Raw genomic sequence first — 19,997 nt, 5'->3', positions numbered from 1 at the left:
GTATTTATCTGTAGAAAGTTTAGGCTGAATCTGAGCTGTAATTTTTGATATTTGAGCTCCCTAGCTCTGTCTCCAATAGTCTGCAATTCTCTCCTTATGTTTCATGCTGAGAAGGKCAGCGCTTGACAGTGGCTGTCTTTTAGAGACAAAGCTACTGTATTTCATTTCCAGGAAACTTTATCACATAGGAAGACATGATACTCTACGAACACAAGCCTCTTATAACCTACATGGTATGGCATTAACAAGAAGCATGTCTATATACACAAACACTTCGCCAAAGAAATGCTAAAAAAGACAAACACTGCAACGTTTTCAAACATCAAAAGCGAGAAAARTGTCAAACATTGGACTTGTGTGTTAACTTCACATATGCAATATAGAACTGATCAAAAAAGAAAAATCACAAGGCTCTCAGTCACAAAATACATGATTTACTTCAGTTAATAGTTAAGGTTGCCTAGTATTTTTTCTTCTGAGATTACATTAGAATGGAACAGATAGCTTCACATCGTTTTACTTCAAGCCAGCTGGACGCATATTATTCTGCGTGCCATATGTACAAAGTCACAAAAGCTATATTCGTTTACAGGCCCATATTCATGTGGGTACAAAGCTGCAAGACAGGAGAGCATAAGCATAGAGGGGGGAGAAAGCAATATGCAAATTGGTGAATCACACTGCCTGACGTGGACTTTAGGCAGTAGGACTGCCTAAACTGATTTATCCAGCATCAGACTCAAATTCTGGTAGACACAAAATTCCGAAAGAATTTAATAACCTACAGAAGGAGGAGGGATGCTTGCATAATTTTGCCTATTCGTACTTTAAATGCTTTAAAAGGAGTAGAGCAGGGATCCTAGAGACAACTACATCATTGTACTCTGAATCATTACTAGCACATAATTCCACATCAGTACACGGAATCAAAGAAGGATGYTGTAACAAAAGCAACACGCCATCGCATACTTCCAGATCAGCATGCTGCATACAACCRAGACAGACAAATAAGCGCTCTACTGGGTACATTAATCCTGTCTTTCCTTACAGTCTTGACATTGTACACTATCTTAATATGAACTTTGGTTCAGCCAATATCAACTGCTTTCATACACCAACAAATATAAAAATCTTGTATTAAGTACTGACTGGTGAGTTTTTTTCTTTGAGATACTGTTCATCCTACTTYACAAAATAAACAAGGTGATGACTAATGAACCTTCTAAGGCACACGAGGACCAACACAGGCACTAATAGTAACATTGTTTCACTGCTACTAAGAAGAAATTGTCCTTCCAAATGAAGCATTCTACCAACTGAGGAGAACATTTGTGGTAACAATTTAAAATGGGACAATATTGAAGATATATATAATATACATATTATTTTTCAGATGGAAAACAGTGTTTTACTAATACACAGAAGAATCCACCAAGTCAACATTCTAGATTGTCTTAAAATGTTTGTATTCAAATGAGTTTTCTCTACACAGGAAAACTATCACCTTAAAGCAAGTTACAACAACCCATTATATTCAACCAGTTGCTCTCTAAAGAAATGTTCTGTATCATCACTAGAAGAGTTTAATAGATGAATACATATCTGAAAAAGGCTTGTGTTGGAGATTTTTTTGCAGTACAAGTTCAAAAAGAGAGCTCTTCACCTCTAAATATGAATAACAAGCCTATTTCATTAATTCTGCCCTTGTAATAACTACTACAGATCTAAACAATACAGCTAATATAGTTATGTTGCATACATTATTATACTGAAATATAGATGTTCTATATATTTTGTTACTGAGGTTCTGCAATGGTGGTTAGAGAGCTCAATTCAGTTTTGTGATTAGTTTCCAAGTACTAAAGCTTATTGCCAATCAGCCTTCAGATTATACCTTACTTAAGCCAAAGAAGTCTCAGTTCTTCTCACCACAGTTCTTTAGCATCTGCTAGTGCAGAAACTATCTCATAGTTAGTAAAAATATATCTTTCATAATAGAAAAAGACCAACTGTCAGATTGAAATCTAGTCTATTACTTAAAAAATAAAATAAAATTCAAGGTATCCACCATAAAATTTCACCTGTTTTGTCAGTATAGTCTGTCAGTATAATTAGATTTATAATTACATTACAAATAAAAAAGTTGCTGCTCTAAGAAATATATGTAAACTGACAAAATAACTACTTTAGACTTATAGACATAACAAACTTATTAGACAGTCATATGAATTAGTTATATGCAACCTTAAGATCAAGCATGAAAGTATCTAAATGAAAAGCAGAAATAATATTTTCTAAAACAGCACTCTTCAGATTTGCTTTATAAAAGCATGTTAACTTAAAAAAAAAATACAAAAGTTAAACAGTTGAGCTAATCTTTTGGGTCTCTGTTAGATATAAAGGAGTAAGTAGAGCAAGTTCTGTCTCCAAAAAAAATGAGATTTGGAAGCCACAGGAAAAGCTTTGAAGACAGTAAAGTCTCAGAAAGATCTGAAAGCTTCTAAGCTACTAGATGTTATTTACCACTCAGACTTGTTTTATGTGAAATCCTGACTTCTGAGAAGTCGCAAGAGCCCACATAGCTGAAGTAAAACCTGTTTGTGCTTTTCCTCTCTCTTTTTTTTTTTGAGGCAGGGGTAAGACAGGATGAGGCAACTCATAACACAGCTAAGCCTGTCAAATTTTGCTTGACACACATTTGCYTTTGTACTCCAGTAAAGTTTCAAGTATCAGTTTTGAACGGAAAATAATCAAGACACACTTTAAAAGACATTCATAGCCATAATCATTCCCTATATGTAGAATTTATCTAAATTTGTATTACCAAAATTGAATTCAGCCTTAAAAAAACCAAACCAAAATAATAATAAAAAAAATCACTGAAACTTTTCCAAAGGCTGTCTGATTTTCACTGGTTTAAAAATACTTATTTCTTATACAAMTTACTCTTCTCACTTCTGGACAATACCAGTTTCCCTCCTAATGTGGCACAAAAGAATAACTCAAGTATATATAATATTATTCAGTAACTTTTACACTCTCAAACTCATTTTTTCCTTTCTTTGGGTGGGGGAAAGAGAGAGAAAAAAAATAAATAAAWAAAATGGTAGAAGTGATAGCAAAGTTTTCCACGTCTGAAGACAAATTTAAGTCRCATGGTAGGCCACCATCCTCAGAAAAAGGCAGTCTGTCAGTGCCAATATAGTTTGCTCCTCTGGAGTCAACACAAAAAGATATGTTCTGTCTATTGACTATAGAAATTGTCTAGGAAAATTAGTATAATTAGGCTAAAATAAACCTTTGAAATGTCAGAGACACATACAATTCAGTCTCCTGCTTTTACAGAATTTGACAGCTTATTTATGAAAACAATTATTTTTGGTTACTGACTTTTACAAGAGACAAACACAAATTATCTCCTAATTTAGGAAGTCAATTGACTTGCTCTGTTCATAAAAGACTTCCTTAGGAATTGACAGGGATATCAAACAGATGACCATAACATGGACATCTGTTCAGTAATGTATTTGTTCAGAAGAGACATGTATCTTGTACATCAAAGTGGAGGCCGATATTAACTGTTCACCACTGAGGACATAAAACAGACAAGTGACGTACATCTTGCTATTTGCCAGCCCAGGAAATAAATTCCAAAGCTAAGACCCTAAGAGGTCTCAAGCAGGCATTATTTTACAAACAAAACAAAAAGAAACAAAGTAATCTGGCTCAAATAAATAAATTAGTATTATTCTCAGTTAAGCTGACCTATTCGTTTGGAGTCCAAGGAAGCACTACATTAAGAAATTCTACTCCAGAGTAGCACTACTCTATACCTTCCTGCTTCCCAAAACTGCAACTCCATTTAATTCCATCAGCTTGGAATCATGCCTAAAGGAAAGTCTGAAAGTCTTAGAAAATCCACAGAGAACCCATACACTGCTAGCAATGGCACTCAACATGAAATCCAAGCATTACTCTTTCACTCATGTAAAAGCAATCAGAGTCAGAACAATTCATTTCACAATGCTGCAAATTTATTAGAATGATAGTGTAAACTGGGAAATAAAATGGCTGTARTGGAAATTTGACAGAACCGTAATAGTTTTCTGCACTAGAAGAGTGATGGATGGGATCACTATCTTCAAATTCTCATCCTGACAGTTTCAGTTACGTCTTTCAAGTCTGGATCCGAATGATGAAATATTCGGGCTAACAAGATGGTGCAGTCAGAATGCTGAATGTTTTTGCCCCCTGGTTACTTTCCAGCTGACAGGAATGTTGCTTAGCAGTGTCAGTACTGTGGAGAAATATGTTATTTCCTCTATCTCACATCATCTCTCATTGCAGGACTACAAGAAAACACCACTCTTACCTATGCAATGACTCCAGGAAGACTGTATTAAAGATTCAAAAATATGAAATCAAAGAACAGCTTTCTGTTTCTTCCRTAAGAAATCATTTGTGCAGGTGATGAGCCCAGCCATCAAAAGYATTTTAAACTGAAAGGAAACAGKTTTTTTTTTTGCCCTCAGCTTTATCTGTTTTGCATTTAGGTCCAAATACCAACTGCAATATGGCCAACTGATAATCCTCCAACATACAGAACCTTCTCTGTTCATGTTAACTGGCAGGTACTCTGTCAATTCTCAAATTTTTGTGCCTTAACAAACAAGCAAATATTTATTCTAATTTGATTCAGCATCTCAGTTTACTCACAGAATTGGTTCCAAGAACTTGCAGCTTTGGTTCTCCTGATTCCAGAAGCTTGGCCACCATATGAAGGAAACTTTCTACAAATGGTTTTATGCTTTGAGAATGGCAAGCCATTAAAAGTTGGTCCAGTGCTTCCATTGCAATTAAAACATACCTAAAAATTGTGGAGACACTCACATAAGCATATGTGCTTGATTTATCATTACTTCAATTTGATCAGTTTCAGGGTCTTTATTACTACTAAACTATAGAATTTAGAGAAGAACAGGTGGAAAGAAAATCCCTCCCAAGATCTAAGAACAGTGTTGGCATTTCCTGCATTTAAAAAAATATTTTAAATAGAAATTCTCTCAGTTTCTCCTATGTTTTGGAAGAATGTTTTTAGAAGGTCAAAATCCACTCTACTTGGTATTAAAGTAAATATAGTTCAATCTTCTTTTYCCCCCCACCACATTTTAATTATGAATTCCAACTTTCTAAACCATAGTTCTTATGCTTATTAAAATCTCAGCATGGAAAGTTAGCAGTATATCTATACTGTCAGAAAGCATGTCAAATAAAAGAAAGAATAAAGAAAAGGAATAAACAAAATGAATTATCTGAGAAAACAACCATTTACACATTCTGCAAAATTATAAAAAAGTAATGCTAAAAATGATCACCCATTACAGATAATACTTCCTTTCTTTTCCAGCTCTTGCCACTTAACTTCTTATACTTAATATTCCTGCTCAACATTCCTTCAAAGTTCTCACTCAAACAGGACTCAGAATATGATACAGTTTAAGTTCATATTTTAAATATAACATAGCCCAATAGGGCTGAAAAGAAAATTATTCTCATTTCTCCATACCCTGAATGACATTCAAGGGTCTAGGTCTGTCTTAACTCCTAAGCTAGATCAGCACAGTGATCATGAAATGCAGCTAGTTGTTTGCATCTATTTTTATGCAGCAGTTTATTTCTTTACCCGTAGCGATGTCTGACGACATCTCTGCTCAGTCTCTCTGCCAGGTAAGCACCAATTCGATCTAGTTTTTCTGGTGCAGAAACTGCATAGAAAGTCAGCTTCTCCATATCAGCTTTAACAAGACCATCCTAAGAACAGACATATAAAACCACAAAAATGAAAAAAGGATATAAAGCTTTTGAAGTGTCTTTCCTTTTGTCTACTCAAAGTTCAAAGATCTGATTCCTACAGACTGGAATAAGCAACTGAAAGAAATAGAACTTTTGAGAAAAATTGCTGATAGCTCAAATGTAAAAATCAGCAGTTCAAGTAAAACATTTCTGTAGGAAATGAACAAACTACCTTTCCCCATGTTTCAGCCAAAAGCATTATTTAGTGAAATGCGTCATCAGTTCTGAGGTATACCTTTATGCTACTGGCACAATTTAATTCCTTCCCACAGCCCTCAAAGTCTGCATATATTTAATGCATAATTTTAATGAACTGATCTTATATACAAACAAGATTTTAGTTTAAATATTTTATTTCCTCATTCTTCTTCTCTTAGACAAGGATAACACATGGGGTAACTGAAGGCTACCTTTTAGAACAAGATCTTTTTTATAAAAAAGATAAATAGTAAGAAATAGTAAAAAGATAAATGCTTAAACAATATTTACTAACTAAAATATTTTTAAATATCAATTACTTAAAACTTAAATCATCACTTACTTTTGGATCTTCAGGAAATATGTTATCTACCAGACGTTTGTAGCGAGGTCGCAAAGCGGCACAGCAACAGCATACTCCTGCAGAGAGATTTACCCAATTGGCTTTAGAATAAAGTTTTTTAAACTGTTATTTTCATTTTAAGTAGCTAGGCGACAAGAGAAAAAATATTGTGAATACAGTAGCCTTTCCCATCAACATTTAAGTCAAATCAAGCTCATTGAAAGTGACTGGGAAGTCAGATATGCAAAACCACTTTGTAATGCAGCTTTACTCAYCTCTCACGCTTTTGCTTTAGGAAAAAGCATCAGCTGAATACAAGATATAATAAAYCGTAAGATGAAGTGAGGAACAGTATTAGTGTTTGAAATGTCTCTGTTTTGCTCTAACCAGACTAAAAGCCAGACTACTAAAGCTTTAGTTTAGGTGAAAAATCCTCTACCCTTCCTCCTGTGACCCACAGGGTGCCTTTACAGTACCTTTCACAGCTAAAGTTCTGCCACCTTTTTCATCAACTTCTCCAAGACCAGTAAACCAAGATATATAGCCAGCAGTTTGTAGAAAAAGTCTCCCACAGTGATACAAGAGCAAACTTTAAGAGCAATATTATCACTGAAGAGTTACTGTAGCTTTCAAAACAGATGAAGAAAGAAAATATGCTTAATTGGATTCTTTTTGACCCATGGACATTCCCGAACAAATCTTCTCCGTTTCTGGGTGTAATGAATGGACCTATGGCAAGCATTGTTAACTTCACTATCTTTATATAAGCATTATCAAAATCACTATCTCAAACATCACTATCTTCACTATCTTCCCAACCATTTGATAAGTATTTTGGCAATATTTAATATACTCAACTAAAATCATTATCTTAGAGTTACCTGTTAACCAACTAAAATATCAGATTTCCACATTCATATCAATGATTAACATCAAAAAAAGGAAGCAAGTTCATCAGTCTGACAGATCATTTTAATGAATCTAACATTTCCATTCCCCACCATCTGTCATCTATTATACATGAATTACATATTACTGCAAATATTCATATACTTTCTATGAAGTTTTAAAAACAGTAAGCGTGTAAGCATCCTGGGTATTAAAAACCAATGCACCTTAGAAATACATCTGTCCTCAAGTCATACTGAAAAAATACCCTGAAAAACAGAACTTCAAAATTTAAAAATACTAAAAAGACTACTTTAATTGTTGTTTTATCTTCATTCTAAATGAGCATTTCTAACATAAGCAAACATACCTTKTGTGTACTTCACTTAAAAGGGAAGGGAGGGGGGTGCCAGTTATAAAAGCTGCATTACTACAGGTATCTATATAAAGCAGTACAAACTACAATATACAGAACAACCCCTCCCATAATTATTACACAATTTTATTAGCGATCAGACAAAAGTGGTCACTTAAAGTAGAGAAAGGTATTTTGCTGACCTCATTTCTCCTCTACAAATATTYAAATACATTAAAAGATTATCATAACAATACATACAACTTACAAAACATATACATTTCATTTTTCCCTAGGATTCAGGACTACTAGGTATTTGCAGTAATTCTGATCTATACAAACAGGAACACCGTCTGAAGTAAAAATGTAACATAAAACTAGAAACTTTTCATTTTATCTGTCCAATTCCTTTACCAATGCAGATTTATTCCCTAGGTATTTAAGTGGTTTGACAATTCAGTTTTAAATTGCTTCAGGTACGGAAACATTATCAGACTAACTAATTAGTCAGGTTGCAAATAGACATGCTCTGAAGCACAAGATCCAGWGAGATGAAAAGGCATATTATTCACAAGCACGTACAAAGATCAGTGGCTGTCTCATCTCTCATATCTCAATACCTACAGCACTCTGAGTAGCTAAATATCTTACAATTACCTTATGAAAGGTATCGAATTATGCACTCCAAAAAGTATAAAGCACTTAKCTAAAAAAAACAAAAGCATAATCACAGCCAATTCAAAATAGGCAAAAAATTAAAGTTTATTCAGGGAAAAACCTTGATATTTGTAATGTATCTGGAAATTCTGCAGGTTAGTAAGAAGCATGAGACAAAGATGTCCAAATTTGTATTTACCTAACAAAGATTTCTTCGGTATGTTGTTTTTAACCATATTTAATCAGACTGTCTGGGAGGTTCAAGACAGATTTCCTCTAATGTATTCTTTTTCATTATAAGAGTAGCCAAACAGGTATTGCCCCATCCATTCCACCTGTTTCCAGACATGACACTTCTCTTTTCAATAGAAAACTGAATCCTGCTTACTGTGCGACAACTTCACTCTTGCAACTTATCTAAATAGCAACTATCCTGAAACCTAGACCTAYGCTTTTGAAACAAGACTTTGACTTTAGTTTCTCTTCAGTGGTATTTTAACTCAATTCATGATTCATACAAAGTCAAATATCATCATTAAGATAATCAGATTTACAAGCTTACTCTAGTAAGGATAAACAAACTCTCAAGCAGTAAACTACTTTATACTTAGAATTTTGGTGTGAAATAGTACTTCGTCACTACTGTCAAACTCTTCATATGACTTCATCTTTATTAACACCTCCTTCTACTCACTAGATTCTAACCAACATAAAAACCTACATTTACATAAAAACTGCAGGCACTAAGTGACTACAATCAAGGCTATTTCACATGCCACTGGAAAATACAGGTAATATTGTATCAAAAGATGTTAAAAACCTACTTGTCTTGCATACAATTCACACAGTTATGAGTGCATTTTATATAAAGCAGCATTTTGTAGTATTTAAAAATAAAGTAATTAATGATGTGAGAATAGGACTGTCTCTCTGTAGTGTCTAATATATCACTCAATACTAAGACGTTCACATACAGGACATTAAAATGCACCAAAACAAGACATATATTGTAAAATGTTTCCGAGTCAGTCAAGCAGCTCTGCAGCTGGTTCAACATTCTTTGCATTTGTGTTTTCCTACCTGGCTCTTCTACCTTATATACCACTAAAATAAATTTTATTGCTACTATTTATAACAAAATACTCTTACACTAATTTTAGTACAACATTTTGCCACAGCTATCTAAAACACAGTAAGAACATGAAACATTGTAAAGTATTGCATTGAATGCAGGCAATTAAAAATACTTTTAGAGTTTGTGCTTTTTTAAGTGACAGAAGGAAAAAAGTCTTTATAAAGAACTACAAATTAAGTCTTAAAATGCTGTTTAAGAACAATGGCAATTACATAAATTGAGCATAAAACTGAATGACCGGATACAGATACTCATTTGAGAAGGATGAAATACTAGATCACAGAGTAGCAGCTCTGACAGCCTTACCAAATGGTTTCAGTTAACAGAAACTCAATAGTGTTCAAACGCTGCTCTTCAAATTTATACTATACAGTGAATTTTGAGCTCCCTGCAAAAGCCTAACAATAAGTTACATAAGTTTTGAAGGAATTTTCTTCTCCCTGTCCCAGGTTTTCAATTCATTTTCTACACCATTATGTTCTACGGTTACAGTACAGCTTATTAAAACAAAGAGCAAAACATGATCTATCATTAAAACACAAAAATGAATTTTAATGTCATTAAAAGAGTTTTCTAAGCAGCATGTTCAAGTGTTAAAAAGCTACAGCTTGATCTATCAAAACTTTCAACTTCAAAAGCTCTTTTGAGAAAAGATATTCAAGTAGAACACAACTAGAAAAAGAGTGACAGATTCTCCAAAGAATATAGAAAAAAACAGAATAATTAGTCATGATAGATTTTGAGGTATAATTACTTTATCATTATTCTGTGTTTTGATATAACATGAAAGATTACTAGAAACATAATTTAAAAACATTTTGAATAAAAAGCACACACTAATTAAGTCTTAACATAGTGAAATATTTTCAGTATAATTTTTTTAAGTTCAATTTATTTCTAATATCTAGAGCATAATACATGAACAGAAGTAGCTGTGCAATTGAAAATCGATTCCTTACTTCTTGGATACAGACTTAACCCAGATAAAATTTGATACAAAAACAGTTTCATTTCACACTAATAAGCAGTTTTGTAGCTAYGCAGAATACAAACACTAAGCTTGGTAAAAATAACCTTGTTCCAATCAAGGTTGGAACAAAGCAGGTTTATCACCCCAAAATGATCTTTCCTTTCAGTGTCAGCCATAATTTGCATTTTAATGGTCTCCCTGTGAAATACACCTCTTCATCATTAAATCCAAGTAAATAAAAAACTTAAACTGGTATCTACAGAGAACTTTTCACTGTTATATGATGCCACAGTAAACTTTTTAAACAATACTTCAGTATTTACTTTGACAATAGTAATATTTTCTAAGTTTGAAAATGCACATTCTGTTCTATTAAGGAATACTGTAATCTGTATGTTACATATTAAAGCTCTACTTAATTTATCCACTCTAAGGGCACTTCTTTTTACACGCATTTATTCTACACATTATCAGTTAAAAAGATTATATATATATATATATACATACACACACACACACACATATATAGAGCCCATGTTATCAGAAAACAGTAATGTCACCTACCCAAACATATACATGGTCTTGGTTCAAAAGCAGAATTATAATCATAGGTTTTTTCCTGCTCAACAGTTGGAACTTGAACATACTGCCTCATCTTGGATATGATTGCACTCCCCAGGTGCTCTGTCCTTTTTCAGCAATTTGCTCTCTCAGACTCGCATAGAAGGAGTTACTTCACACGAGGGCACTCCAATACTGTACGCTTATCTACATAAAGCCAACACACACGTGAAAAACTTCAGTATCGAATTCTATTAACAAGCCAGGCACAAGAAAAGAGAAGAGATAAARACAAAAGTTGTACTGTATTATCAACGTGTGATTCTCAGCTCATTACAGTAAACTGTGAATACAGTTCCATTATTTCAGCTTCCCTGGAATACAGTTTATTATTTCTGTGAATAAGAGTAATCAGTATAGTTTCAGAAGAAACTGTGTTCATTCAGCTGCAACATATTACTGTAGAATGATGAATATTTTAGCAAAATATACTCACTTGATCTTATCAAACTGAATGCACAGGACAAAAATTTATTTTAAGTTGCTGACTATAAAGGCTTTATAAACACAAGAGTTTAATTTAAAATTAGATAGCCACTTTAAAAACTAATAGGTTAATTTCATTAAGACTATCTCTAACAATAGCTCAGAATTCAAGAAGCCGGTATTAGAAATGTAAGTTAAATACAATATCCTTACTCTCAGATTTTGTGATGCATCAAGAATAAATTCCCTTTTGGATTAAACAATTTAAAAGTTACTTTCTGACTGCATTTCTTTCCAACATTTCATCCTTTTATTTCCTACATTACATCTATTTGGATAAAATGAATGGAAAATTCCTATGTAAGTATTTCTATATATCCTGAAAAAAATATGAGCTTCTATGTTTAATGAAATTGCAAATASTAATTTTCAATAATAAAATAACAATTTCACTGAACTTCTGGTCTGAAAAGGTTACTGGTAATAAACCACTGTTTACTGCCTGTAAACTCAGAAAAACACTGAGCTACACAGGAATTTCACAAGAGTTACGCTAAACAGTCACTGCTACATCTCTTTGTATGAAATTACAATTACAAAAAAAAATCAAGTTTAAAGCTGCCAAATTAYTTTATCAAAACAAAAACAACAACAAAAAAACAGCAAAAGAGAAAACAAATAGATTGTGCTATCCTATGGTACAGTTTCTTCCAAATATCTTTCCAATGCTGTTTAATATTACTTTCTATTACTGCTGTCTACTGTTTTCAGAACAGTAACAATCTGAATAAAGATCACATATTCACTTACTGAAAAACTTCATTATGTTCCCAAGCTTGGATAGATGCAGTCATCCACATCTTTATTTTTAATCTCCCAAGATTAAAAGAAAAAAGAACGAACTGAATCTTTATCAAAAAAAGTAGTCTTTTGATAAACAAAAGTTTAGTTTATATCTACAGATCACTCTCTATTTAACTATTATCAACAAAGAAAGAGAGCATTATAAAGATTTTATCTAGATGCTTGATGTACTTCAATATACATATGTAAAAATAGTTGTCTATGCATTAAACTTATTTTACTTATTTTCTCTTATCTGAGTAATGTAAACAAACAAATTTTTTCCATATACCTAGAGAAAGGTGCATAAAATAGCACTGCCACCACTACACTAGCTATAGCTGACTAGTTTTGAACTGCTAATATCAGTTGATGCATACATTTCGGAACTAAAACTATTTTCAAGGACATTCCCTTTCCATTATTAAAAAAAAAGAAAAAGAAAAGAAAAAATGAACTTATTCTGGCCAAAAAAGCTTAAAAATATTCTTCAACCTGCTATAAAAAGAGCAACGGCTGCACAGACGTCCTGATCAGCCATTACAATGTCCCTCTGACGCATTCCCAGGGAGAACAGAGGACTCATCATCTAGACAGTACAAGGTCCCATCCCCCAAACCAGCTTTGCCTTTACTCTCATCTTACCCTAGTGCTATTTGACTTCTGAACAGCTGGTTTCTAGCCTTTCCCCATCAAAAAGAAAGRAAGAAAATATCTAACATGCAGATTGATTTTCTGTTCTGAAAATATAATAATCATCTTGATGTCAACTCCCGATCTCTAATGACAGCAAAATCTCAGTCAACAGTAAACACGGAAAACTTCATCCATTATCTAGGTTCGGCAACTGTTCATTTCTTCTAGAAAATTATTTGGTGCTCRTAGTTGATTTGAAACAAACTTAACAATTTTCTCCCTGATATTTATTTTTGCAGCAAGGTTCTGAAATATAAAGTTAATTTCAGTATGATAYGACTTCAGGATGTGTGCTCCCATACTCGAATCAACATTAACAGAGATACAGCAGGCTACAACAAGATGTATGCAAAAATGATTATCACATAAGCTTTTTGTGAAAACTATGAATGACAAAGCACAAAGCTATCAGTAAGAAGTAGGGAAAAGAAGAAAAAAAATAAAATCTAGCTGCTTAAGCCTTACCACTAAGCTTCTTCAGTAAGTATTCATTTCAGAACCATTAGCAATTAAAACAAATCTCCAGAGAAGATAACATCTTTGGGACAGTGACTTTTAAAGGCTTCTAATCCATTAAAAAGTGTATTCCATTACATCAAGTTCTCCAGTTTCATTATTTTTCACAAGTTCCATTGCCTGCAGTGTTTCCGTGCTGTTTGCTCTTTTTCCTCCTTTCTCCTACCTTTGTTATTACTTTCACACGGTAACTGCGTTTTACTTGTTCATTTCTCTCTTTTGCACACCATCTTCACTTTTCCTACTCTGAGACATTATCAGAGCTCTCTATTTTTAATACATTATTAAGAATGTCTAAAAATAATCTGGTTCTAGTGAGAGCAGGTCTCCAATACATTATACGYTTTGCTTCTTACTTATCTTCACATTATGTTGGCCATTACAAGGTCATTTATTTCTATTACTAAAGGAACACAAAAAGGAAGTTTCATTAATGTGCCTTATGTCAAGGTTTCTAACYTTCTTTTCTCTAACTTTCCTTTTTCATTTTCCTAGTTTATTTTTAAGATTTTATGTTGTATTTTCCTCAAAGTTTACAAAATGTTTCAGTTAAGGAATACATTTCATTTTGTCCCTCAAAAATTGTCACAAGTTTATACAAATTAATATATTTCAAAACCAAGGTTCTTTTCAATCTCATGTTTTAAAAGTGCTATGTTAATAGCAATTTTGCAGTCCGTAGGCACTACATGCTCCCCTTCAAYTACACATTCAGTCCTAAATAATGTACGGTCCTTCCCTCCCATCACTGGCTGCAACCATAATACAAAGCTTTAGCTAGCTTCCCTGTCATCAGCACAACTTCCAATTCATTTTATACCTTGCAAATCAATTCAGTCCTTGCAGATCATCCCTACTTACTTTAACACCATTTCCTTTGAATATTCAGGTCAGTTCCACAGCTTTAGTAAACATACAATGACAGCTTACAAAAACATGAGTAACTCAGAAACGAAGTTGTTTACTATTCCAAAGACCTTAAGAATTGATCTCACATTTAGTAAGCTTCAAATTGATCTATGAAAGTTTAAAAATAAAAAAGCATGTGTATGTATATACATACACACACACACACACACACAGACGGTTACCAATAGATAAGTATTCTGTAGGGACAAGAACTCATTAATAAGTCTGCAAATCATTTTTATTCTCTGCCCTGCATCCCAAGGATAGTACAGGACAATCCACAGCAGAATCTACCTGTCCAATATCACCATTCCTGCTCTAGAAAAGACACAGCTAGGTAAATCACTGTGACTCCTTTCCATCACAGCTGGTAGTGATAATCCTCTGTGCTGGCATTCAGGACTGCCAGCAAGGTTAATAAAATACAGATYTCCTATACTGAGCTGAGAGGGTGGAAGGGAATTTGAGGCTTCCAGGGGATTTGGGACATTTGTTTCAGAGCTGAAGAAGTCACATGGTCTGCTAAAAGACATTCTTACATGTCCAAGGAAGATTTCTTCTATGTAACAACTCACTAGGTTAGAAACTATCTTGCCCAGTCCTCACCCTGTGTGTCTTGTCCAGTCCCAGTGACCCAAGYAAGCTGTGTATGTAACTTGCCATAGCAGGAGATCCACAGAGGCTTCTGCACTAAGGACATAGTGATGGCCCCCTTCTCCTAACATGCAGTAGTTTACAGGCTAACATCATGGTGACGGTACTGTACACTAACACTACAGATCCCACCTCTGTCCCATGAACAGTCTTCCATTCACCTAGAACATACCAGCTGTCCTCAGGATGAGGACCACCTTTGGTAATGTTGGGACATACCCCTCCTCCCCACAACGCATTCTCACACACTCACCACCGGCAAAGGCGCTGGCCCTCAGCCAGACATTGCAGCTGAGCCATGGTATGCAATCAACCTTTCAAGACCTTCCTCAGATATGCATCTCCCTCCACAGRTCTCCCTCGTGACAACTGTCACTTTAGTTTCGGTAAGCTAGTAGTTTATGGTAAGATTTGGTAAAGAACTACTTTCATTCCCACTTTCCGTACATAGTTCACGGTCAGGAAACGAATTGTACGTGACAAGCCCAGAGGAGAGGAAAAAAAGCAAGGGAGCAGGGGAGGAGGGGGAAACTATGTGATAGTACCACCATTTCTAAACATATACTGAGTTCATGGCAAGCTATTTCTAAATCAGTACAGGATCGGGTTACAGGCAGACCTTCAGACTAAAGCAGAAAGGGAGGGGAAAGAGAAGGCACTATCCCTTCAAGGGTGACCAAGCTTGGCATAGCACACGAAAGTCAAACTCTTTGTAGGCTCAAGATGTTTGCRTGGAGGAGTACAGAGTAGTTTCTCTGACTGGAGGAGTCCAGCTATGTCTGTTTGGGCAGAGTTAGGATACAGTACATCAATCATTACTGCTTAGTCACTGGTACAAAGTACGGAGAGGCAGCTAAAACCTCTACTGTGCATCTTCAGTACCTAAGGGCTACGCTCTTCTTCTGCTGCAGTCTGCTCCCAGACTGAACTGCTCAGTCTAGAAGACTGGCAGGTATATAATTACATACAAATAAATAGTTATATATATGCACACATATTGTTAGTCATCTAGTCTCAGGTGTCTCATTAATCTTCTGTAGAAASCAGACAGAACATTGTGGGCACACAGACTCATTGTCTTCTTCAGCAATGCAAGCTCTTATTACCCATAACCACCACTACTCCTCACCATTCACAATTCCAACATCAAATTCGGTTTGCAAAAGCAATGTTCTGGTAGTTCTGAAGAACTTTGAACTCATGCCTGAAGAAACATTAATGCTGACGTTAAGTGTAAAAGCTTACAAATACACTGAAAGAAAATAAAAAAGCAACATATAGAAAACGTTGGTTCCAGCCTGCATTGCATTTGTAAGAATACATGAAAATACTGCTACCTCAGTGATGTCAGCTACAGCTCTTAACTGTAGTAACTACTCATATTTCACAGCATATGAAATGTCCAAATTGGATGTTGGCATCTTAAAGTCCCTTCCCAGTTTATAGCAAGTGAGAGAGCTTGTTTTAACTACAGAAATAATTCTGTATTTCTTAGAACTACTGAAAGAGTCCAATACAATATCTGTGAAGATAAATTTTCACATCACATTTTCCATATATACTGGCAGTTTTAAAACATAAGGACAGAGAACTGATTTAATACAGTGACATAGTTGATTTGAGATTCTCAGATAAGAGCTAGAATAAGCATTCACAAAACATGATTAAAAATTTTGGGAGCCCATTTCAAGAGAAATCACAGTTGTCAAACAGCAAAATATTTGAATATGTCCAAGTACAATTTACATACAGTTGTGCCTCTCCCCCTTTTTTCTTACAAAAAAAAAAAAAAAAAGTGTCCTTTAATAGGTCTTAAGCTGGGCATCAAAGGTAAGATTACTGTTAMACAGGTACCAATTATTTTGGAAAATCCTGGGGCCTAAAATTCTACTCAGGCTTTACATGACATACTAAAACATGTTATAGCTCTATGAGCTTTGCAAAATCCACAAGTTGGCTTCGGTGATAAAGCAATCATTGTTTCAAACTTAATCCACAGATGGTCTAAAACAGGAAAACTCAATCAGCATTAATACAAACATAAAACCTCAGTACGAAAAAAATTATTTGTTATGCAAGTTTGCTTAAAGCCCAATTCCTCTATTTCTTATAATTCCTCATATTCTAAACTTTAGCTTCAAGATTTCAAAGCAACTGTTAAAAATGTATAAAGATAAAAATTTTGGAAACTACAAGCATTAGAAAATTAGGGACAGAAACAGTCATAGAATACAGATTTAAATGGTCTACAGCAAAATAAATCTGACAGGTTTGGCTACAACTGAATTTTCAAAGGAAGAAAGAATTAACCTTTTCTCTTCTACCTGATACAATTTAAGACCACTTTTAGAAGAAGAGTTGGGCTGCTGCTCTCATGAACTGATAGAAATACCAGTCTAACACTTCAAATTCTTCTACTACTTGGGCAAGTTATTTTTGTAAGTTTTATAGTTAAGACAAAGCACACAGAAAAACGATTTTGCAAGAACAGACCTGACTCAGRCTGGAGCATTCCCATCTGCCTTTTCATTCATTCAAAATTATTTCAAGATTAATACTGCTGGGAACTCTTGCCCTGTAAGCATGGAGATTGAAATGTTCTGGTCTGCTAAATTCAATTTAATGGGGGAAGGGAAGGGAAAAAAACATCCAGACCTATATATCTAAAGAAATTACTACATTTGAAATAACTGACACAGGAACAAGATAAAAATTTGAATGAGTTTAGAGGCCGTGATGCTCCATATTTTGTTACAAACATTTTATAAAAAAATAAAAGAACTGAAGTAAACACTTATTCTGAAATCAAATATTTACTTTTTCCTCACATCATTGTTATGGATTTTGCTCATTTTTACAGAAGATATAAATGCCTACTCTAGAATGCTAGGCTTCTAGTTTAGAAAAATGATCTAATATTTCAAAGAATTCAGAGTTCTTAAACACAAATTATCAGTACTYCAATAGTTTATATTTCCATCAGCTCTGCTATTTCCACATATAAATGGCTTATCAAAGGCTAGAGAGTTCTTTATTATTAGACATGTCTTTTGCTATGTAGTAAGAACATATCAGTCTGACTACTGCAACACTCACTCTACAGAAATACAGATTTTATGAAATATTTGCATTTCTCTTGAGCAGAAGCTTAAGTAAAACAAATTAGTTAAATCTATTTATGTATTGCAATTAGGCAAGTTAAGAAATTTCCTAATTTATAAATCTTGACTTGAAGTCTTATGATTCAATACATCTGTGCAAAAAAAGGATTGTATTTTTTCGTGTACTTTTCTAATAAACAATCATAATGTTTTCCCCGTGCTGAAAGAGTTTTATACTGACCTCTTTTTGGGTATCAAAAGATTTGTATTCTTTGAACCAACGGGGTTACTAATAAAAGTCATAGACCATTCCCTTTAATACATCAGGGGAAAGGTAAAAAAACTACTAGTGTACTTTATTAACAACAACTCCGGAACCACAGAGCAGAAATGAATTTGGGCTATTCAGCCAAGCACCTTTAAAATAACAGAATCCTTCACTGTTTATCTTTGACATAATCGACTGAAATCTACATGCTATCAGATGAGGAAAAATATCTCCTCTAATTCCTGTGTGAATTTATCCTGAATGATGTGACTTTCTGAAAATGAAATAGCACTCACTGAAAGCCAAGAGTAATGTAAAAAATTAACTTTTATCTCCAGTAATTCACAAGACAGACATTTTTTTTTTTGGGGGGGGGGGGAATAAAAAAAAAATCACTGGCATTGCTTGTGGTACAGTGGGAAGGGAAAGAACATCTACATAACAGGCAGGCCAAAGCATTTTTAAAAGCACAGTTAACCCTAGAGAGACATGCATTCAATCATATGGTGGAAAACTTCCCCCCCTCCCAAATCAATTCCTTTATCACCATGCATTAAAAAATAGGGCGCTTGCATGCATAATCAGCATGAACCTTCTTACCCTTTTGTCCCATGACTGAGAAATCAATAATAAACAATGCTGCACACGAAGGTTAATCGACTGATAGGAAAACCCAGTCGCAAAGCAATTTCTGTAAATAACAACGATAGCACTATTTCAATAAGAATTGAAAATAAACTATTATGCTATATTTTAATATTCACTAAAGTGTATGTATAGTTTAAAACACTTGATTTTGTTGATCTCTAAGCCTTTATAAAGTTCAAGGTACCTGATTTCCTAAATAGCTATATGTCTGGACTGTGCACACATATAAATGACATCAGCTGTAGAAATAAACTTTGGGGGTTTTGATAAGCAACAGACAAGACAAAGTTGTTCATTTCTTGGCTGGCTACACTGAAGCATGCTACAAAGCAAACGAGAGAGTATTGCAGTGTATGGGAGGAATGCTGTTTGTAATAGTTATTTGCAATATGCTACTACATGTGATTTTCACTTTCTGTGGTGTGGCTTCTAACACTAACTTTGCATGATGTATACACAGAGAGAAGTAACTGCTAAAAGAAAGCAACAAAATGAGCACTTGCTCCAAATTAACAAATCTAAAAAAAATCCCTGCCAATTCATTTAAGAATATGGAGGCAACCACCTCTTTGGCACACAGAGTTCATTATAGTATCAGAAGCAAAAGGAACAAGAGCCACAAAGCACAATTTTCCTGCTACAAGTTCCTGAGGGGGGAGGAAGGTTCTAGCTTAATCAGAATATACCTTAATATGAGTTCTTACTTTCTCTTTTCAGTAATAGAAAAGACAGTATCTAAGGATTAGGTGTAAAAAGTGTACCTAAGCTTTTACATATTTAAAGCATTTATTGTGCATTATTAGAATCCATTATATAAAAGTGTTTGTAACTAAAACATAATAGCTACAGATATTYTGAGTTTTCCTTCACTGACTGAAAGATCTTTGCTAAGATCAGCTCAGCAGGTAAGATTTGG

General features: G+C 34.2%; 1 protein-coding gene across 6 annotated transcripts in view; it reads right to left on the bottom strand.

Annotated features, from left to right (window-relative positions):
• Positions 1-19,997, bottom strand: part of EFR3A (EFR3 homolog A) — a 72,602-nt gene that overhangs the window by 45,631 nt on the left and 6,974 nt on the right. For 3 of the 6 annotated variants that reach the window (XM_085318527.1, XM_085318300.1, XM_085318449.1), the window contains exons 3-7: positions 19,034-19,124; positions 10,964-11,167; positions 6,395-6,471; positions 5,684-5,811; positions 4,717-4,867 (exon numbers count right to left, since the gene is read on the bottom strand). In XM_085318527.1, coding sequence (XP_085174653.1) covers positions 4,717-4,867; positions 5,684-5,811; positions 6,395-6,471; positions 10,964-11,054 — 447 coding nt within the window. In that variant the 5' untranslated portion in view covers positions 11,055-11,167; positions 19,034-19,124. The remainder of the gene's footprint in view (positions 1-4,716; positions 4,868-5,683; positions 5,812-6,394; positions 6,472-10,963; positions 11,168-19,033; positions 19,125-19,997) is intronic. The other 3 variants (XM_085318604.1, XM_085318375.1, XM_085318675.1) reach the window with 3 other exon arrangements.

Source organism: Rhea americana, unplaced genomic scaffold (genome assembly GCF_003343005.1).
Source record: "Rhea americana isolate MKP2758 unplaced genomic scaffold, rheAme1 scaffold_0, whole genome shotgun sequence".
Classification (NCBI taxonomy): domain Eukaryota; kingdom Metazoa; phylum Chordata; class Aves; order Rheiformes; family Rheidae; genus Rhea; species Rhea americana.
Note: the sequence above shows the minus strand (reverse complement) of the source record. Positions and strands in the feature narration are given on the sequence as shown.